The sequence below is a fragment of the Alosa sapidissima genome, chromosome 5, assembly GCF_018492685.1.
Source record: "Alosa sapidissima isolate fAloSap1 chromosome 5, fAloSap1.pri, whole genome shotgun sequence".
Taxonomy (NCBI): Eukaryota; Metazoa; Chordata; class Actinopteri; order Clupeiformes; family Clupeidae; genus Alosa; species Alosa sapidissima.
In genome coordinates this window covers 24946230-24967407 of record NC_055961.1, presented here as the reverse complement: position 1 = coordinate 24967407, position 21178 = coordinate 24946230, and the positions used below count along the sequence as shown (strand labels likewise).

The window sequence follows — 21178 nt, the reverse complement described above, 5'->3', positions numbered from 1 at the left end:
GGTTAGGATTAGGGTTAGGTTTCATGTGTCATGACCAGGCTTGGAATTTCACCATTTTAGGGGCAAGGCCACTTGGCCTTCAGTTGGGCATATTTGGTGGGGGGCACAAAGGCCACATGTCAGGGCACGAAGGCCAAAGTTAACTATACAGTAGGCTATAAAAAATTATCAAAGTTGTATTTAGTCTATTCACAGCAGTAGACCTGCATCACTGTATGAAACATTACAAAAACATGAAACATGACATATTACATAGAACTGTAAATCATCTGATCATCTAATATTTACAAATATATAGGCCATATTTAACATTTATTTCATATTTGGCCTGTTATGAAATCATGTAGAAAAATTTAAACACATTGTGAAACTTAAAGCCCAAATTTGGAGACATGCATGTTGCTGCAAATTCAAAAACAGATTACTCTGGAACGGCTAACTGTACAGGGGACTGCTTTACACCTTTGTGCTCGGTAAGGTGCTTATTTTGATATATGGTTTGTCATGTGTTGAACGAAGGGTTTGTGAAGTATTCCACCGAGATAAATGGGTAGGGAGATAGGCGCAGAACCTAGAATTTATGATTCAATTGAATCATTATTGACTTGTCTCGCGAACCGTTCACCACAGCAATTAGTGGCTAACATCGTTTAAAAGCTGAGAAAAAGCTCTTTCATGATGATACGTGTGATGTCTGTATAATGAGTAGGCTACTTTGTGAGTAGTTGAATGGGTGAATTTGGACGCACTTTCTTTCTTGCCGTGCGTCACTTTCTCCACTGCGTAAAAGACTAAATTAATTTGCGCTGTGAATGCTAAGATTATTTTTGACAGGCCATAGGCTAATAAAATATGCTATTAGTCGGACGCAAGCCAGAATATTGAAACAAGGGGGCAACAAGGCCACAGTGGCCTGTAAACCTCTGATTTTCAAAGGGGCATCACGGCCAACGCAAGGGGCAATGACGGCCATGGCCGTCGTGGCCGCCGGGAAATTCCTACCCTGGTCATGACAGTGTCATGTGTTCATGTCAGTGTCATGTCACTCTTATGTCGATACTGTCAAATAAAGTGTTACCCATCCTTTTCAGCCTCCAAGTTAATTAGTAGGCACTGTTGTGATGCTGCATATCACACTGTTGTATCCTTGGCATGAAGTACCCTCACACCATGGCATATGCATGCAGATATATGTCAGTAGGGGCATTTTACTGGCGTTCGTGTTTGTTTGCAACACTTCTCCCAGGGAAAGGGCACACAAGCACCTGTGCGTGAAATGTCACCGGAGAGAAACAGAGCAAACACGGTCTCTCACCCCCTCACAGGAGAGAGAGAGAGAGAGAGAGAGAGAGAGCGCCATTAGATCACCTGAGTGAAGTGAGGCTCTGTGTTACAGGTCCCCTCTCCCCCCCTCGCACCTATCTGTTGTCATGGTAATCATTAGAGGGTCGAGTGCAGCGGGAGATGGATGTGTTGAACTGGTCCCTCATTGATACCTGAGAGAGTGATGACACACTCCACTGTTTGTGAATGTCACTTAAGAGAGAGAGAGAGAGAGAGAGATTTATTAATATTTATAAGGAAACTTCAGTGTCCCAGCTATGGTTCACATGAAGGACACAACTCTCATAAAAGCACACACAGAGGTAAGTAAACCAAGTTAGCCAGTGACACTCCAGATAATATAAGCATAAACAAATGCACTTGCATACATACATGTTGCATACATATTCACTAAAGCTGCAAGAGGATGTCTTGTGAAACAAATTACAAATATGGAACGATAATGGATTAGTCATTTAAGTAATTCGTTTTTCCCCTAATGGTCTAGTCTTATGGTCTTGTTCTTAAAAAGCTTTCTTTAAGCGTTCAAAGTAGATTAACAATATCCCCATGGTCGCTAGAATAAACAAAGAAAAGAAAAATAAAGATATTGTTATACCAGAAAAATACCGGTTATATTTTTCTGTTCTATATGAATAGTTGTTACGTTGTATTTTCATCATGTGTATGTTTCATATGTACTGATAGTTATTTGGTACTTTTCTCTGTGTGGACTCGGATCATCACTGTGGGTTGTTGTGTGAACAGTGGGCATGTCTGCCCGTAGGCAGCGGCACAGTGTGAGAGGCATCAGAATTGCTTCCCTAAAGTTTGGCACATTGATGATGGCAGCAGGCACTGGGTTACCTTGGAGACGCGTTTGCAGCGCTGCCTACAAAGCCATTTACCACAGTCCCCTCAGGGTGCTGATTTCTTCTCCAAAGCTTTAATGTCTTCAGCACAATTTAATGGCTTTTTCTTGTCACATAATACAATAGAGATATGTGATTATTAGATTAGACAATTACTGTACTATGACGTGATGAAAAGACATTAGTATAACATTTCTGTGAAATTGAGGTTGTGCGATTCTGTAAAATTTTCTGTGATTTCTTCACTACCTGTGAATGCTGGAGAACCAGCAGAAGCACGTGACTGTTAAATAGGACTCTGGCTGGCAGTTGATATGTGTGAAAGGAAAGCATAGAAGCAGCTGCTGTTCAGTTCACAACATTTATACACTGCCAGCAATTCATGCAGATTTCATTTCCCAATGTGTGCCTCTCTCTCTCTCTCTCTCTCTCTCTCTCTCTCTCTCTCTCTCTCTCTCTCTCTCTCTCTCTCTCTCTCTCTCTCTCTCTCTCTCTCTCGTCCTGCTTGACAGTGTGGGTCACAGATGGTGACAGACTGCTGTGGAAATGAGTGTGAATGAGTGTGTGTGAACTGAGGACTCACTGCTGTCTCTCTCTGTGTGTGTGTGTGTGTGTGTGTGTGTGTGTGTTTCCAGGGCTTTGTTTGACTATGAGAAGGCCAAGGATAGCGGTCTGCCCAGTCAGGGCCTGAGCTTCCGGTACGGGGACATCCTGCACGTGATCAACGCCTCGGACGATGAGTGGTGGCAGGCCAGGAGGGTCACGCCGGACGGAGACAGCGAAGAGATGGGCGTCATCCCCAGCAGGAGGAGGTGGGCCCCAAAACACACGCCAGATCACTGCACCAGGCACCGCGCATCTCACCACCTCTGCACCACCACACACACAACCACACACCATACCACACCTCACCGCACCAAACCACACCAGATATCACTGCATCACACCTCACCACAGCAGACGCCACACCACACCACACCACACCACATCTCATCACAACACACCACACATAACCACAGACCAAGCCATATCTCTCCGCACCTGGTGCTACAGCACACACCACTCCACACGTCTGACAATACCGTACAACACACCAGTATGTTTACTCGGGGCTTTACCCATGTGTCTCAGTTGTTTGTAAGTGAGATTTTGTTTCTCTTTGTGTAAACATGTCAGTGACCACAATCACTCTTGTACAAACATGCAAACATAGAAACATTAGTCACGGCATATGAAAGTGCATCAACATCAGTTCTTCAGGGGTATTTGACGGCATCATTTTGTGCTCTTGCAGAGTGGAGAGGAAAGAAAGAGCGCGGCTGAAGACGGTGAAATTTAACGCCAAACCTGGCAGCATTGATTCTAAGGGGGTGAGTTGCACAACCAATTCCTGTCAGAGTTTGTGAAGATTTGATTTGATATACAGTAATAGGCTTGTCTCTTTTGACAAAGTGACTGTGACACTCTGACACTTAAATGTCAAACTTTACCTTTGAGCTCAAACAGATCTACAGATTTAGGGTTTTGGGGGCCTTCATTTTTTTTTTTTTTTAGCTCCCAGGAGAGGAAAAGCTAAAGGTCAGGGTCTTGACATCTCACCACAGATACGATCACTTGAGCCTTGTCCAGTCTCCTCGGCGGTCTCGGCCCCTGCCTGTCCCGCTGCCTCTCTCTCTTTTTCTCTCCGTTCGCCTCCTCGTCAGAAGCACAGAGCGCTAGTGGGCCACGTCGGCGCGTCCTCGCTGCCTGCCACGCCACGCCGCCCTCAGCAGCAGCAGGACGCGCTCCTGTCTGTCAGCCTGCCACAACTCATCAGTCCCAGTCAATAGCACACGTCTCCGAGCATGAGAAGCGCATGCGTCACGCTGGTGGGCTAGAACAGGACAATGGGCCTGCATGCCATTTCTTTTTTCCTTTCATAAAGTTGGCTCGCTTCAAGTAAATTGTACTTTTCAAATAAATGGTGGCAAGATTGTTTTCTTTTTCATATTGAAATCTGTGAGGCTGCCATTTCTGGCAGCAAAAGCATTGCGAGCTGTGCAGTATCCATAGCAACATGCTAAGCAGCTTCTAACATGTATTGGGGTTTCCTGAGTGAATAATTAAAGCTGCGTTTTAATATTTAAGCTAGGATTAAGTAAACAGAAGACACCCATACTCATGCTTGGCACAGTATAAAGGTTTTGTTATCTTAAGCATTACGATAAACGGTTTAAAAAGAAGGATTATAATTTGAATACCTGGATTTTATTTCGATGAGTGAATTATTTATTTCATATATATTTTCATATTGAAATTAAAGACGTTGATACAGACAATATACACATGCAGTTTACAAGAATGCAGAAAAATAATATAATATATAATATGTATATAATATAAAATAATAATAAAAAATGTTTTAGTTCAACATGGATTCATACATCTCCCATACAATATCTATACATTTCAAATCATATTCAGAGTGACATTGTGATATTTCGACTCGTAGTCATTGTTACAAAGTCTTGCACCTGCAAGTCCCTAGTCCCTCTACAGGCTCCACAGGAACAAGCCAAACAGGACAGACTCAACAGAGTTAGTGTTCTCATGAGACAGAATGTATGTATATACTGTTATTTGATTGAATGCAGCAATTATAGGTAGCATTAGGCATGCTATTTTGTGGTACCAGTAATCAGAGCTATTATTTACAACAGACAGGACAGCTGTCTCACTTTAAACACACATATTTAAACAGTCAGTCAACATGCGCCTCAGCCCATCTCAGTTTTCCATGTCAGACACACGGTATACCGGTACATCCTGCATGTTTGCTTGAGGAGAGAACTTCCGCACGCCCCCACTGTGTGTTGCGTCTGGCTTAGCATGAACCTCACTTTGTTACCTGCATGAACCATGATGTTTTTTTCTTTGTTTGTTGCTGTTTTTCTATGTTGTTGATTTTAATAGTTGTTTTCTACCGCAATGTTGCCTATTTTGTTGTGGCTGTTATATTATGTTCCATTTCTCCCATGTCTGAGAATACCCCAGGCACATCAGTGGTCAGGGCAACAGCAATGATGACCACTCAGGGCTCAGTGTTCTAAACGCTTCGTAATATTAGTTAGTTAGTTAGTCTTAAAAGTTGAGGGTATATATGTATGATTTTATCCTATTGATGATGATAATCATAATACTATGATGCCTTTAGGAGACTATGCCCTGATCGTTTTCTCCTGGTTTTCATGGTCAATTACAGGAAGTCAACATTTATTAATATGAAATGTTGCAGACCACATATATTAAGCTGAATGAGCATAAATAATCACCTGTTGACTGGACCTGCCCTCACTGATGTCCCTTCCCACAAGATGTTGTTAGAGCTCCTTTCTCTGTGTGTCAGCATGTGTGTGACGACAGCCCCATGTCCCTGTTTGCCCCACATGCTCTCTCTCCTCCTCACAGTCATTTAGTGAAAAGCGTAAAAAGAGCTTCATCTTTTCACGCAAGTTCCCATTCTACAAGAACAAGGAGCCAGGGGAGCAGGATGGCAGTGACTCGGAACGTAAGTAGCAGCTGTGGAGACTGGCACAGCGAACACCCACACACACACACCCACACACACACACACACACACACACACACACACACACACACACACACACACAAACACACACACACACACACACACACGCAGACACGCACAGACACACTATTTTGGACCTGCAGGTTCCCTGATGCATTCCCACGCAGATGCACGCACACACACAAGCGTACAGCAGGGCTCTGGTGCAGGCAGGTTTAGGCAGTTTTGTGTGTGTATTGGGCGCCATGACAGTGAGCTGTGTGCATCCAACACTGAGCATCCGCAGGCACTGCTGTCAGAACCATGCGGTTGCTCAGTGTGGATATTCTCAGCTGTCTGTCTTAGCCGAGCGGTCAGAGTGCCCAGCGGAGCGCTCTGGAACAGAGCGGGCTCTCAGTTGGGCCGTTTAGGCCTTCTCTCCCTCACTCCACTGACCTCTACCTTCCTTTTCTGTGGCTGTGTTTTCTCTCTCTCTCTTTCTCTTTCTCTTTCTCTTTCTCTCTTTCTCCCCCCTCCTCTCTCTCTGTTTCTCTTTCTGTCTCTCCCTCCCTCCTTCCCCCCCGTCTGCTGGACGGCCATGTAGGACATTCCTGGATTAGGTGACGACGGTTATGGGACAAAGACGCTGAGTAAGTCCATACAGGAATGGTCCCGTCTGCAGCACCTACCCCCAAACCCATCCCCATGCATTTCCAGTTCTGGCTCGTCCCTTTTCTATTTGGTTCTGTTTTCCGTTCTGTTGGGTTCCCTGTTCTGGAATGACGTTTGACGGGTGGGTGGTGGCAGGGGTGCCATTATCTTATCTGTGCATGCTGGCAAGCTAGGACGTTTGACTCCTTAATGTCTACAGCTCTCACATAATGCTCCCATTCACCTTGTTTATGCACTGCATCACCCTGCCCCAAAATATACAGTGTATGTGTCGTAATACACACATGGTCCTTTATGTTTGAGAAGACTTTGTGCTTGGTTAATGTTGCTTGTTTGAGTGTCTGTGTTGCTGCTGTTACCATGGTGGTTGTTTTGCGTCCACGACATCCTAAACTGTGTGTGTGTGTGTACAGTATGTGTGTGTGTGTGTGTGTGTGGTGTGTGTGTGCGTGTGTGTGTGTGTGTGTGTTTGTGTGTGTGTTTGTGTGTTTGTGTGTGTGTGTGTAAACATGCCCAGTGGGGTGTGCTATGAGATGAAATTAGTGCTATAGTGAGACCAAAGCCAGGTCCAATCAGACTCAGCAGACAGAGGCAAACGTTTGTGGCAATTGCCTTGTTGCTCGCAATTTTTTGCTTACCACTGCACCATCCTAAACTGTTTAGACTTTCTGGTCATTAGCAGCACTGTCTCTCATTCTGAGGTTCATTTGAGTGTGTTATGACAGCAGTCTCCAGTCTGATCACGGAGACACCGTCTTAGCTGCGGTGAGAGTTTGTGCAGCGTGTGGTCTCGGAGGAGGAGCAGGAGCAGGAGGAGGAGGAGGAGGAGGCTTTTTGATCAGAAGCCAGTTGACTGTGTGGAGCCTCTGCATCCACGCTGTGCATCATGTTTTGTATGGATTCTGACAGCATGAAAAACATCAGCACAAAAGCCCGCCTGCCCTCCAAAGACGGGCATGAACCAGAGACCCAGAGGCACGGTGCCCACATGTGCCCAGCCAGTGGAACTCTGCGGCAGGCATACTCCACAGTTCATATAGGGGTGTCTTGTTTTGCCAGTTTATAGCTCGGCTGTCATTACAATAGTGGGTGTTATTTTTAATGAGAGAGTTGCCCATGTGGGGCTGCGCTCCGTTATCTCCTGTGGCACACTGAGTGATGTGGCCCTTAGTCACTAATATATACTGTATTCACCAGTGATGGCATTTTGCCCACATTATTTGACATAGAATGCATTATTATGCAGAGCTACTGCCATATTCATGAAAAGCTGTGTCAAGGTTTGATGAATTTTAATCTATCAGAATGACTTGGCCTGCATAATACACATCCAAATGTTTCTACATACAGTAGGGACATCATTTTTGTCTTTTTTTGTGTATTATTGAAAAGGAACTGTAGAATGCTCTGCATCATATTGCTCTAATTGTGGCATGAGATCTTACTGACTACCTTCCACATAGAATACAATACAATGTGTTAAAACAAAAGAAAAACCTCTGCAACATACCTCTCGACACCATTAACAGTATATAAAGAAAGAAAGAAAATAGCAAAGTTATTGTCCAACACTTTCCTTCATTTGAGGTAAAAAATCTCTCTTTATGCCAAACATATTGTCTTGTACTCCCAAGCATCACACTGTATGTAGAGGTCCATTATCCTGTAGGTTCCCATTAATGGCGCATTTTCCCCCAGAAACAGTGTGGACACATTTTGTGTGTTGATGCTGAAGGCCATTGAGTGTGATGTGCATGGCTGCTCTGAATAAGAGCGTTAATGGGCCCCATCCAGAGCATGACGGAGACATGAAGAGTTCAGCTTCATGTCAAATACACGTTTTGTGATGCTTCCGGAATACTGTGCAGATCTGATGCCAAAAGAGCAGTGAACCGTCTCAGCAGGCAAGCTCTCTCTCTCTCTCTCTCTCTCTCTCTCTCTCTCTCTCTCTCTCTCTCTCTCTCTCTCTCTCTCTCTCTCTCTCCTCTCTCTCTCTCTCTCCCCCTTTTCTTGTCTTTGCCACTCTAACATGGACCAGATTGGGTGGAGAGATGTTTAATTAAAATGGCACAGTGATATTTAAATGACTTCGTTTGGGAGGAGAATGCTTTTATTTGCTGACAGATCAGTCACCCAGCTACCTCCCCTGCCATGCTACAGGAGGAGGTGTGTGTGTGTGTGTGTCTCCAGGGTGAGGAGTTCAGCCACCGTCAGCCGACACTCCTGGAGCAGGATGGGTCTGGTGATGGATGGACTGTCTGCACCGGCCGCAGCGTCCATCCATCAGAGCATTCTGCCACGCCTCACAGCCGAGCTTGATTGATCTGGCCTAGACCTTCAGCTGATCCACCCGGTGTGGGCCTGTCGTGCACAAACCCGCCTTTGATCTAGGGGAGCTCAGAACCCCATATCCCGCATGTTTTCACTACCACAGGACAAAAAAAGAGCATAAAAGCCCCTGTCACTGTGGCTCAGGCAGTAGTGATTTCCTTACTACTTCCTGAGGCACAAAGGAATCCACCCCCTAGTATTTAACCAAGATCTGTTGCTATGGTGCTGCTTGCCTTTCTTCCTGCTTCTAAAGACATTTTGAGGCATTAGACGAGCTTAGAGTCGTTGCACAAATGGAAAATGCAAAGTGGGGGTCTCTTACATATCTGAATCTCCTCTGCTCAGATTTATGAAGTTTTTATGTCCTGTGCCTAGAAACCGACTCATGGGATTATTCTGTGTATTTCATCAGAGCTCTCAGCAAAGCCATCATCCTTGTCCAAATCTACACTGTCATATAACACATTGTGTGATGTATGCATAACATTTTTCAGAGCTGTTGTTTGTGAATGAGCATCACTTGGGAAGACAGTTCAATCCTGTGTCCAGTGTGTTTATTATCTCTGTCTTTCTACAGGGAGTCAAGAGGATTTGATTCTTTCTTATGAGCCTGTCATGCGGCAAGAAAGTAAGTGTTTCTCAGGCCCCCCTTACATTTCAGCAGACCTGGTAATAAAAGCCTTCGTATACTAGCACAGGCAGCGTCTCAAAGCAGACAGCTGACATCTATGTGTTTTAACAGAAGCTTTCTTTAAATCCCAACAGTTACCTATGCCCGGCCAGTCATCATTCTTGGGCCAATGAAGGACCGAGTGAACGATGACCTGATCTCTGAGTTCCCCGACAAATTTGGCTCATGTGTGCCACGTGAGTAGAACCCACAGCTCTAAAGGGTACTGTTGTGTCCACCTCAGTAGGTGGCAGAGGAGACGTAGCCTGTCTGGGCTGGCACTGGTAGAGTAGAGGGATGGCATCAGGGTAAGTAGTGTGGCAGCTATAAAGTTCTGCCATCCATCCCTGGACCAGTGCAGCATCATTTGTGTTTGTAGACTCCAGGTATGTTTGTGTTTGTGTTTTTGTTTGTGTGTGTGTTTGTGTGTTGCTTTTTGAGTTTGAGTCTTTTGTGTTTTTGTTCAACTATCCCATCTGTTTTGTGTTGTGACTTTATTTAGAATGTGTTTGTGTTGAAGTTGTTTTTTGGTTTGTTATTTTGTGTTGGGTTTTTTTTTACGTTTTTGTGTTTTATGTCTTTTTTTCTGTCTGTGTGTGTTTTATTTACCTGTCTTTTTGTTCATTTTTAAAACCTTAAAAAGCAGCTAACAGTTCAGGGCAAGTGGGTAAGTGAGCCAATCAGTCCTTAATCTATCAGTACAGGATGTAGTGAACCAGATAGATAGTCCTCCTCCTCACTCAGTCTTTAGATCCTGTAGAAGATCACTTCACACCTTCACAGTTCTTTATAGTCATAGGAAACACACACTAGTTAATGAAAAAATGTCCCCATTTTTACAGTAATTGAAGCCATAGATTACTTATGAAGAAAGTCTCTGCACTGAAGGGCCAGTCGTGTCCTTCTGAGGAACAGATTCAGACAGTTTCGACTGTCTTGAGTCCTGTGTGTAAAATTCCTGTCAGCATATTAATGCATGAACAAACGACTCCCCAAATCATTTCCTTACTGTCACCCCACATCTTGTCATCATCACTCAGACACGACACGACCGAAGCGGGATTACGAGGTGGACGGCCGAGACTATCACTTTGTGACCTCCCGCGAGCAAATGGAAAAAGACATCCAAGAGCACAAGTTCATTGAAGCGGGGCAATACAATGACAATCTTTATGGAACCAGTGTACAGTCTGTCAGATATGTGGCAGAGCGGGTGAGAGACATTACTTGGCTGCATTAATTCACCATTAATTCATCATTAACTATAAATATTTCTGGATGTTTGGTTTTATGGGACTCATACATTTGTTGTAGATTATAGTGATTTTGTGGCATAGCTTCAACTAAAGCACTTGTTTTTTTTTTCACTTTTAACAAGTGTTTGTTGTTCATTCTTGCCTTCTCCTGCTCTCCTAGGGGAAGCATTGCATATTGGATGTGTCTGGGAATGCCATTAAACGGCTACAAGTAGCACAACTCTACCCAATTGCCATCTTTATAAAGCCCAGGTCCATAGAATCATTAATGTAAGTAGTAATGTAGTTCTTTTGAAATTGTATCCTAAACCTTCAAGTGTGAGGAAATCCAGTGTGTTGTCAGGGAGTGAAGCACTGAGCTGTTGATTTGTTTCCAGGGAGATGAACAAGAGGCTGACGGAAGAGCAGGCGAGGAAGACGTATGACCGCGCCATGAAGCTGGAGCAGGAGTTTGGCGAGTTTTTCACAGGTAAGCAAATCACAAGGAGGGGTGGGGGGTGGCGTCTGACAGCTTGTTACGGGAGCTTTCTCAGGAGTTGCTGAGGGTTTGGCAGGGGCCACCGGGGTCTTTTGCATATTCAAGCTCTGTTGCCTCGGAGGCCAACTGGAGAAAGCCATTAGTCTCCATCATGTGTGACATGAGGGGGTTTCAGAGCCCTCCTGAGTGTGTGACTCTCAGCACTTTGTCTTTGTTGTTATGAAATATGCATGAGTTTTCAAGACGCACTGTATCTTTACGCTAACAAGGAACTTCATCATCACTTTATTCTCACAACATAGAATATCGTTAGCAGCCACAAGTGTGAATGCCTGCTCTATAAAGGTTATTAGTTGCTCGAGTCCTCTATGATAAAAGAAAGAGTATTCTTAAAATACCATAAATGCCCAATGTTGAATATCATGTGGGTATCATGTACTTAGTTACAGACCATTGGAGACGGGTAGCTTTCTTAATAAGCAAGCTGTATGAAAAGCAGAAGGACTGTGGATATAAAGTAAGAGTGTCGCGGCCTGCTTCTCTCAATCATCTCCTCCCCTCCTCTGCTTTTCTTTTGCAGCTCTTGTTCAAGGAGAGACCTTAGAGGACATTTATACCCAGTGCAAAATGGTGATCGAGGAGCAGTCTGGACCTTATATCTGGATTCCCTCAAAAGAAAAACTTTAAGGAACAGAGAACCATGGCAGGGATTATGGACTGCAAAAAAAGTAGAAATAATTTGTAATATATGATAAATTATTGCGGCGATTGGTAATTGTTAATGATAGTGAATAATAATAACTTTTTTTGTTACGTTGTTTCTTTGTTTTTTGTTTTTCACTTTCAATATGAATGTTCCTGAATGTACACCACAAAGTGTTAGAAACATGGCCTCGAAAACAGACTGTTTGTATACTTATTCATTAGCATTTTTATTTGAGCAAGGCAAGTTCAACGCAGTCAGCAGTTGGAATAGGTTCATTCAAACAGCAGGAATGATCTCAAGCAAGAGGGACAGAGAGCAGAGATGGAATGATCCGGATAATCTCACCAACACGTGGGCGAGAATAGACCCAGTCTGTTCTCACCCTTCCTCTCCAGCTACCAAACCTCAAGAAGCCTGAAGAGTTTCCATGTCGCATTAGTGGTTGACACATTTCTGATGAATTTCGCATCTATGCACTCACATGGCCCATGGACAATTTATGTTTGAACCCTTCCTCCTGTCACAAGTCACTATTTTTTTTATTTAATTTAATTCATTACATTGTCAGATTTTATTTTGAAGATGTTCCTTGGGAGATTTCTAGTTTGAAATTGTACATTTGACAAATTGTGTTTTAAAAAGATGCTTTAAAAGTATACAAAGGGAAACAGCTAGAAATAGTAAATATGACACTATATTTATATTTTGTATTGATAGAGGGCACAACAGCACAGGAAAAATATTTATAATGAAGATATATAACTTTGTTTAAAAAGAAACTTAAAATGTATTTTACTTGTACGATGTAGTGGTGTTATTGTGTAGATGTAGTAATTGATGGGGATGCTCTGTGATGCTACATAAATACTTAGTGGTCCCTCGTCCACTGTGGACCAGGGGGGGAAGTTGCTGTGTAACGCCGCACTGTGGTGACCAACACGTTTCCGCCGAAATCCAGAGCTGTACAGAGCAAGTCTCCTGCCCTCCTCGCCTGTAAGAGCTTTGTTGGAGGCAGGGAGGACTGGCCCATGTGCTGTGTGTCCCCATACTGAAGGGTCCGCAGAGAGAGGGGGGGGGGGGGGGGACAGGCAGGGGGAGGCGCTACCAACACACCCCAGCTTCCCTGAAGCATACTGAAAGTGTTTACATGAAGTCCTGTTTACCTCACTTAGCACGCACTGAAGAGACAGACAACCGTTAGGGGCTCCACATTAGGGTGCCCTGTGTGTCTAGCCGTTCCAGTTAGTGTACAGAAAATCCTTGAGTGACTTGCGCAGTCAGACTGATCGTTTTTTTTTGTTTGTTTGTGGCAAATATTTTTCTGTGCACACACATGGCAGTGCGCACATGTATTTATTTAATGCTTTATGTATATAGTTGAAAATGTACATGAATTTGCTTGTGTTTTCCTATTATAGCCCTTGCCATGCTTGGCTGCCATTGGTAGTGGATACCAAACCACAGATGCCAAAAGCAATTGACTAGAATATGTGGAGGACTTATCTCTGTTTTTTGCAATACTAGCGTGGCTTCTAAAGCCTGGCATCATCCTATGGCAAGGGACTTTTGACGTATTGGTCACCACTTGCCTTAAAAAGGGGAGGGGTACCCAACATGTCGGTACTCTCTGTGAGTGTGTGACATCGTTGTAACCTGGTGATTATTCAGATGGATGACTTCTAAATGGTACTGTATGAGGGAGCCAAGGTGTGGGGGGGGGGTTGAAGTGTTTGAAACAGAGGGATACTTTTCAACTGTTTTGTTTTCCTGGCAATAGGAAAATCTGGTAGCCATCTAATAATCCACTTCTACAGACAAAAGAATTATGCCATGGCACTTTTCTTCCACAAAGAAAACTTCTCTAAATTATTACTATTATTTGTAGCATATCAATCCTTCACATCAGTTATCAAAGTGTACAGTATATATTTTAGGCAGAGGAGGAATTATATGTCATTTTATCCCCTTATAGTCTTTTCATATACCTGTCATCTGGGTAGATATAAAATGGTTGTTATTCCTCTGTTGAATGCAGTGGCCTGTGTTCTAGTAAGCAGCCAGTTGAAGCGTTAATGATGTGGTAGGAAGGGTGCCCATATGCACATATGTTTAGTGCTGAACAGTGGAGTGGTGCTCAGCATCTAGTGCTCTGTAAGCGAGAACTGAATCCTTTCAGCACTGTAGCAGCAGCTGGAAATTAATGAATGGTTTTTATTTTTCTCAGGGTTGCCAGATAGGGCTTTGCCAGATAGGGTGTTCACACCACTCAAATTTCAAACTTTATGATTTATGCTTACACTGCAGCTATCAGAACAGCCTTTTAAAAGGTGTGTTATTTTTCCTTCAATTTTAACATTTAAAAATAGTCAGCCCTCTTCTCTGTTGGTTTGCTAGATGGTATACTATGGCAGGAGGTTGAACTTTGCTCTTCATAGAACATTGTTTTAAGGTCTGCAACTTCAATTCTTCACAGTCCAAAAAATGCTATTGTATTCAAGAGGTTCATCTCAAGTTTTGTTTGTTGAATCTTCATCGATGGTGTGCTGTGTTGTACGTACAGTGAAATATCGGTTGGCACTCCATTGACACATTTTTGTTTTTCTACAAATACTGTCTATGAATCACATCTACTTAAATGATGTCTTACTACAGTGTGGTAGCTCGTCTAATTTCTGTTGGTCAGTGCTCCCAAAGTCTTAAAGAGGTCATGTCAGCACTTTATGGAGTCAGCTACTCATCTGAAGATGTCCTGAACTATTTGGATTTTGACACTGCAGTTATCACAGCTGTAATTTCACTTGAAGTATGAGGTTTAGTGTACACAACATTTGCCCAAATTGAATTAGCCCTTTCATTGAGTATACGAGTATTATTTCCATTGATTTGATTGGTATAGAAATGCCATAAGCACACTTAACACAAATGGGACTATATAGTTACCAACACTTATCTGTAACAGAATAATTGTTTTATTTCTGTCTTTGTTTGCTTTTTTATTTTCTAAAAAAATGAAGAAAAAAGAAAATGAAATGTGTCCTTTGCATCATGTTAAAGTATATACTCCCAATTGCTTTGAAGAATCACTTTAAATACATTGCTTTAGGTATACATGAGGAAGCTCTATTCAGCATCCGTCTTGAAAAACAATGTAAATTAAAGGTTTGGTGAGACTTTTAAATGAAAATGGTCTCTTTTATTCCCCTTTTATGTTTGATTATGTGCAGTGTCGTTCATCTAAGTTCTTTTCATTCCTCATTACCATGTCCCACTTGTGTAATTTTTGCATTTTGATTGGAATTGGGAACAGCCATTTTATGCATTTGCTGAAGGCAACAGAAATGTGTGTTCCATTTAATATTTGACAGTCTTACAGTAGCCATGTTATTTTCATAAAGATAGGAGTCACTTTTTAGAACCCATGTCAGCAAGTTCTAACTGCTGTCTTTAATGAAACCAGTTCAAAAGAGGACAATGTTGAGACAAGACTTGTAGACTCAAGTTCTGAAATTGTTGGGGTGCGTAAAAATCTTACAATTAACACCCCAATGTGGTCAATGTCATGTAGGTTTAAATGTTGTACTGGTTTATGGTCACTGAAGCACAACATTGAATGTTGTCTGCAGTCAATTTGATTGGCGTTAACAAGCGATGCAAATGACATACAAGGACCCAAGCTGCTAATGTATGTTTTCTGTGAAAATACTAATACATGTAGTATTATCATGCCCTTAACATATTACCACAATATTTACACGAAACGTATACATTCCTTTTGCATATTACACATTGTATTGAAAAACAGAATTTCCACAAAGTGTATATCATTGTAGTGTTTATCAAAGTGTTTATCATTGTAGTCAGTTGTACAAAGTCAAAATTTCTTCCTCCAGGTTGTCAGTATGTGCCTTTAACTCTCTATTTGAAGCTGATGGCTCTGGTCTGCGCTTGATTCCAACGCAGGAAGTCATCTAGCACCTTGTGTTCCAGAATCAAACAGGAGTTGTGGTCTTGCATGGCTGGCTACAAGAGAGACACACCAAAGAGGAGGATGCACACGGACACAGGTGACTTTATGACTAAATGACCCGCAGTACTGATGACCTGGGAAATACTGATGAGAGACTTCACTTGGTAAGAACAATGGTACGTAAAGCCAAGCCAATACAGACTATAGAGTGAATTGGTTATCCTATATGTTCTACTGTACATCTTATCTTCTATATATTCTGCTAAACTCAAGCCAGGAAAGTCCTATGCTGCAGGGCCTTAGTGAGGTGGGCCAGTTAAAAGAGGCTTGCTCCTGCCCTGCGGAGTGTTCACTGAGTAGTGTTCTACAGTGGGAAAGCAGACAGCAGAGGAGTACTGACGTCGTAGAGGCTCTGCAGCATCAGAGGTCTGCGGTTGACGCGCTCTTTCATCTCAGCCAGCTCTGCCCTGTACTCTGCACTCCGCGCCTGCAGCTCTCTCCTGGCACAAAGGCACGGGCAGAACATGTCTCAATATTTTACTGGATGTAGGTAGTAGTAGTAGTATACCTTTATTTAATTCTCAGAAAGTAAGATTCAGAGCCAGTGTTATTCTGGCAGGGGCTGAAAAAAAGTGGTAACACTTCATATAGAATAGATAGTCCACCTACTGCAGAGACTTTACAGATTTTGTGGAAATTCAGTCTTTAAAATAGTTGTTACCACTAGCCAGTGTTATCCCTGCCAGGATAACACTGGCTCTAGGTTCCAATAACTGAACTTTCTGATAATACACAAATTGTCAAATCTATCAAAACTGTGCTTTAACCAGCAACTGGACATCACCTTAATCAAACTCAATCCCTAACCTTAACCATAAATTGTTAAAGCACAGTTTTGATAGATTTGACAATTTGTGTATTATCTAAATATCTGTAAATAGAGGACCATACTGTACAAATAAAATGTGAACCAAAAAGTGACTGTTCTTATCCTAATGAAGTTGTTTGAACATAAAGCCATTGTTATAACCCAGGCAGAGGTGTAAAAGTCCACCTTCAGAAAGTAAGTCCTACCATGTATTGGTTCTACCTGTGCACGTAACACACGTGATTTCACTCATTAGCTGGCTGAGGTACCCTGGAAATCCTGGGAGTTCTCACGAGAGCACAATTTGAATTGTCCCGGCGAAACACTCTGGCAATGAATAATGATGCACGTTACTTTTAGCCCTTCGAGAGGAACCAATCACATCGGTGTATCTGAAATATGGGCGGACCAGAGGCAAGCTAAACAGATGACGACATCGCTGCAACGAATTAGTCAGTAAACATTGGTCGTAGTGTTATCCAATTGTGTCGAAGTCCGGAATCAGTCAGTAAACATTGGTCGTAGTGTTATCCAATAGCGTGCAGTGAGATTTTCAAATGCATGCTTGGTGCCGCCCCTCGAGTTAGGCCATTTTCGTTATTCGTGGCCAGACCCTTAATCTTTCTAGATTAACAGGCTCTGGATTTTCCAGGCTATGGCCGGGGAGTTGTGCTAATTAGAATCAGCTGATACTGAATGGTTGGAGTAAATATGTGGCAGGACCTTTACTTTCTGAAGCCGGACTTTTACACCTCTGAACCCAAGAGGTGTAAACTAAAAGGGGCAAAAATCCAAAAACTAAAATATTCTTCCAAAAAGGCTGCAATAATTTTTACTTTTATATGCCTACTTCGGTACATTGCCGAGTCTGTACTTAGTTACCATTACTATTTACTTGAGTGAATAAGTTGAATCGGTACTTTTTACACAAGTATCTACTTCTACTTGAGTATGGAAAGTGCATTTCGCCATCTCTGAGTGCAAATGTCTGTTGACTTGCTCTGAGCAATTGATCTTGAATGATCTTAGGGAGAACAACAGTCGTAGTTCATCAAACCTGTAATACTGCTTCCTCTTTTCATTTGCAGAAGTGTAGCACTTCTGAGCAGTAATCCACAGTCCTACTTCTTTTTGCAGCCTGGTCCTTGTGTCTGACTTCTGGTTCTCATACTCCATTTGTTTAGCTGCTTCAGATGTTAGTTTCTTCCTATTGAGATTTGCCCCTAATTACATTCACTACAACTAATGCTCACAAACAGTTATTTTTTTTCTGTTAATAATATTCTAAAAAAGGATGTTTAAAACATCACGGAAAAAATGAACCTGTGCAGCTCACACATTTCTCTGCCCTCTGTCTCTCTTAATCAAATATATCAAGCTTGTCCATATATGTGAATCAAATCTATAAGTAGGTCTAAAGAAACAAACATAGATGTTCTCTTTGAACCCTAAGCAATGCTATATAAAGGATATATATATGATATCCTTTACAGATAACGGCACCCCATAGCATGTGCAGACATACTCTCACCTCACAGCCCCCTCTCGCAACAGAGCAGCCTTCGTATGCCTTGGTGATCTTGCCCTTGCCTTAGTGCACTGGTCTACTGATCTCTTAGTGTCATCTTGCCACTTTGTGGTCTTTAATGGCTCCTTGACCATGCTGTTGGTGGTCTGCTGGTGGTCACCAAGTGCACTGGCCTGGAAGCTAAAAGGCTGAGGCACAGTGGGCGGCCTTTTCTGTCTGACATGCTTCAGTCGGTCCTCAAACGTGTGGTGCAGCTTGGTGAAGTCCGGCACAGTGGGGTTGATGGCAGGTCTGAAAGTGGGCTTCTCTGTGCTCACCGCTGGGGCTCGCTTGGTGGACTTTGCATCCCCGACGCTGAAGGAGCACTGCATGGCCTTGAGAAATGCCATCCGCTTCTCGTGAACAATCTGCCGCTGTCTCTCGCACCCCTGGACCATCTTGTCGTAGAGGCAGACGCGCGCGCTCCTGGGAATGGGGTTGGCCTTGAACTGCGGCGGTTTCTGCGGCTCCACCCTCACCTCCTCCCAGGCCCGCCTGGACTTCCGCCGCTTTTCCGCCTCCCTCAGGGTCATCTGGAACGGCTCCGGCACGGTCACTCGAGGTTTGCTCTCCACGGCCTTCGGGATGACAGTCATAGGTCGTGGCTTTGGGTTGTAGTCATCTACGCTGAAGCCTTCCCACATCCAGGCCAGCGTACCGGTCTCCATATCTCCACTGGTGGACACTGTGTCCGCCTCATTGTCTTTGTCTTTCTCATCATTCCACCACTTCTCCTCACTAAGGACCATGATTCTCCCGGGCCCTTTCTCCTGGAACCCTCTTGTGGTTTCTTTGCTGTGGAATAAGTTAAAAAAAAATCATAAACATCTATATACCAAAGTGGGCACCACATCCTTAACAGAGTAATGGGCACAAGCCTAAACAGCATACCAAAAGAGGCAGAAGCCCCGGTGAATAACGGACCAAGTGGATAATGGAATGTCAATATTTTTAGTTTGGGCTTTCAAAGCAAATGCTATATGAATGAATGAATTAATGAATGAACTTTATTTGTCACCATATCAGCTGTACATTGAAAATAATGTGTGACTCTTTCTGGGGCTGTGCACAATCAATAGAATAAAATGTATCCGAGACAGGTCAATGCAAAGAAAAGGCACAAGGAAACATGCTGTTTGAAAGAAAGAAGCTTGGACCCTGTGGAAAGAAGGTTATATATACACAGACCAATCAGAGAGAAGAAACTTCATGAGGCGCAGAAGATTAGAAAAGCTGCTGGAGTAGTGTTTGACACCATGTCTCTGACAGCACAGTCGAGTGCATGTGATGGTGCACTACAAGCCCTTAGGCTATTATACCTATGGGTGGCATTTGACGTTTTATTTGTTTTACCCTTCACCAAAACAGTGACCCATAGTACTGATCCAAATTATGCAAGACCTATAGTGATGAACAGTCAAACTCCAAAGTTCTTAATATTAAATATATGTAATATTAGCTATTAATAATGCAATACAAATGAGACAAGCAAGCTTACCTCTTGGTGTCCTGCAGTGCTTCATAGTTGTCAAAAGGGTCTATGGTTATGTATGCCAAAGGGTTGTACTTTGGCTGGAAGAGATCCCATTAGCTCAATTACATAAATTGCTCTAATAACTATAGGCTACTTCTTACATTCTGACTTCAGAGACCATAACACAGAAAACTGATTCTTGAGATCTGAGACAAAACATGGCAGATTAAACAATAAGGTATAATTTCATGTTGTTTCACCAAAAAAAAAGGGGGTGGGGGGTGATACGTAGGCTAACTGGTCAGACTTTTTTTTAATGAACGGAAAATCAGGAATAATTGTGGGCAGCTAAAACACAGCAGACTCCTTGTTCTTTCTCACATCATCCTCACTCATGACGCCATTCTATCCCTGGTAGGTTTTAGATATACTTTTGATTTTGTATCTAAGCCTATTTATTAACGCCTTGCATGGCACAAACATGAGTACAATTCAACATTTGTGTAAGATTTTCTGGAATAAAAGCTTAATTTAATAACATTACAGGCTTCTGTGAGAAACACATGTGATATAATAAGAAAAGTGGTATTGTGTCAATGTTGTCAGATGTCAACACCATCAGAATTTGTGTTTGACTTGTGATGCTTTCTCTGATGTCGATGAATGCCAATGAATTAAATGTCTTATTAATTCATTCTATGCCATTTTTATGCATACAATCAACTTTGACACACAATCAGCTTTATGAAGGTTTAAAACTAAATTAGGCCTAAACAGACTTTAAACAGGTGATAGGCTATGATTCGTTTAGTGCATAAGGAAACCAAGCTAACATGTCATTTTGTTGTTAATGTACAAATGGAAGGTTATTCAAAAACATGGTTGGATAGCAAAAGCCAAAAAAAATCATTAACGACATTTTGAAAATAATCAAACATGAGCTACGTTTTATCCATGATCTCAAGACTCACCAGTTAAACACTTGATTTACCTTGCTTAGCCTAAATCTAAATTAATTAATTTAATCGGAGCTTCTAGGCTAGGCTACTTAAGATCTTACCTGTCGAATATCCACATAACAAGGCGTTTTCAGGGTCATGTAATACACGTCGTGTGGCCCAGGTGGCGGCATTTCACGACAAACTACATTTTTGTCATTGTCGTATTTTACGGGAGAATGTAAACAGTTATGCCTTATGCTAGCATTACGGTGGGGCAACCACATTTCTCTTATATTAATTCCTAGCTTTGCATAATGTCTGAGACCGATAGGCAGTAAACAAGTAGCCTAGGCCTACAAAAGAAAAATGTGTTCCATTTCAGGACTCTCTCCTGTTGTGTCACAATTATACAGTGTATGGTCACAATATACTTCACCCAAAATTCGGTTGAACTAATGTAGGCTAATCAACTGTGCTTGCAGTAGGATAGCCCATTACACGTTTGA

The 21178-nt window shown here is 42.6% G+C and overlaps 2 protein-coding genes across 27 annotated transcripts in view; one reads left to right on the top strand and one right to left on the bottom strand.

The window, feature by feature from the left end:
• The window catches only part of dlg2 (discs, large homolog 2 (Drosophila)), a 180592-nt gene extending 165535 nt beyond the window's left edge, over nucleotides 1-15057 (top strand). For 21 of the 26 annotated variants that reach the window (XM_042092775.1, XM_042092779.1, XM_042092773.1 and 18 more), the window contains 9 exons: nucleotides 2831-3007; nucleotides 3490-3565; nucleotides 5643-5742; nucleotides 9323-9373; nucleotides 9511-9612; nucleotides 10456-10628; nucleotides 10832-10941; nucleotides 11049-11140; nucleotides 11730-15057. In XM_042092775.1, coding sequence (XP_041948709.1) covers nucleotides 2831-3007; nucleotides 3490-3565; nucleotides 5643-5742; nucleotides 9323-9373; nucleotides 9511-9612; nucleotides 10456-10628; nucleotides 10832-10941; nucleotides 11049-11140; nucleotides 11730-11836 — 988 coding nt within the window. In that variant the 3' untranslated portion in view covers nucleotides 11837-15057. Of the gene's footprint in view, nucleotides 1-2830; nucleotides 3008-3489; nucleotides 3566-3749; nucleotides 4519-5642; nucleotides 5743-6346; nucleotides 6393-9322; nucleotides 9374-9510; nucleotides 9613-10455; nucleotides 10629-10831; nucleotides 10942-11048; nucleotides 11141-11729 lie in introns of those variants that run through there. The other 5 variants (XM_042092772.1, XM_042092776.1, XM_042092785.1 and 2 more) reach the window with 2 other exon arrangements.
• Nucleotides 15058-15674: 617 nt separating this feature from the next.
• LOC121710012 (protein FAM161A-like) lies at nucleotides 15675-21039 on the bottom strand. Its single transcript, XM_042093821.1, has 6 exons — nucleotides 20792-21039; nucleotides 19756-19829; nucleotides 18222-19052; nucleotides 17748-17897; nucleotides 16223-16322; nucleotides 15675-15875 (listed from the first exon to the last, which is right to left on the bottom strand). The coding sequence occupies exons 1-6, from the start codon at nucleotides 20954-20956 to the stop codon at nucleotides 15771-15773; spliced, it is 1425 nt and encodes a 474-aa protein (XP_041949755.1). The 5' UTR covers nucleotides 20957-21039; the 3' UTR covers nucleotides 15675-15770.
• Between the last annotated feature and the right edge of the window lie 139 nt (nucleotides 21040-21178).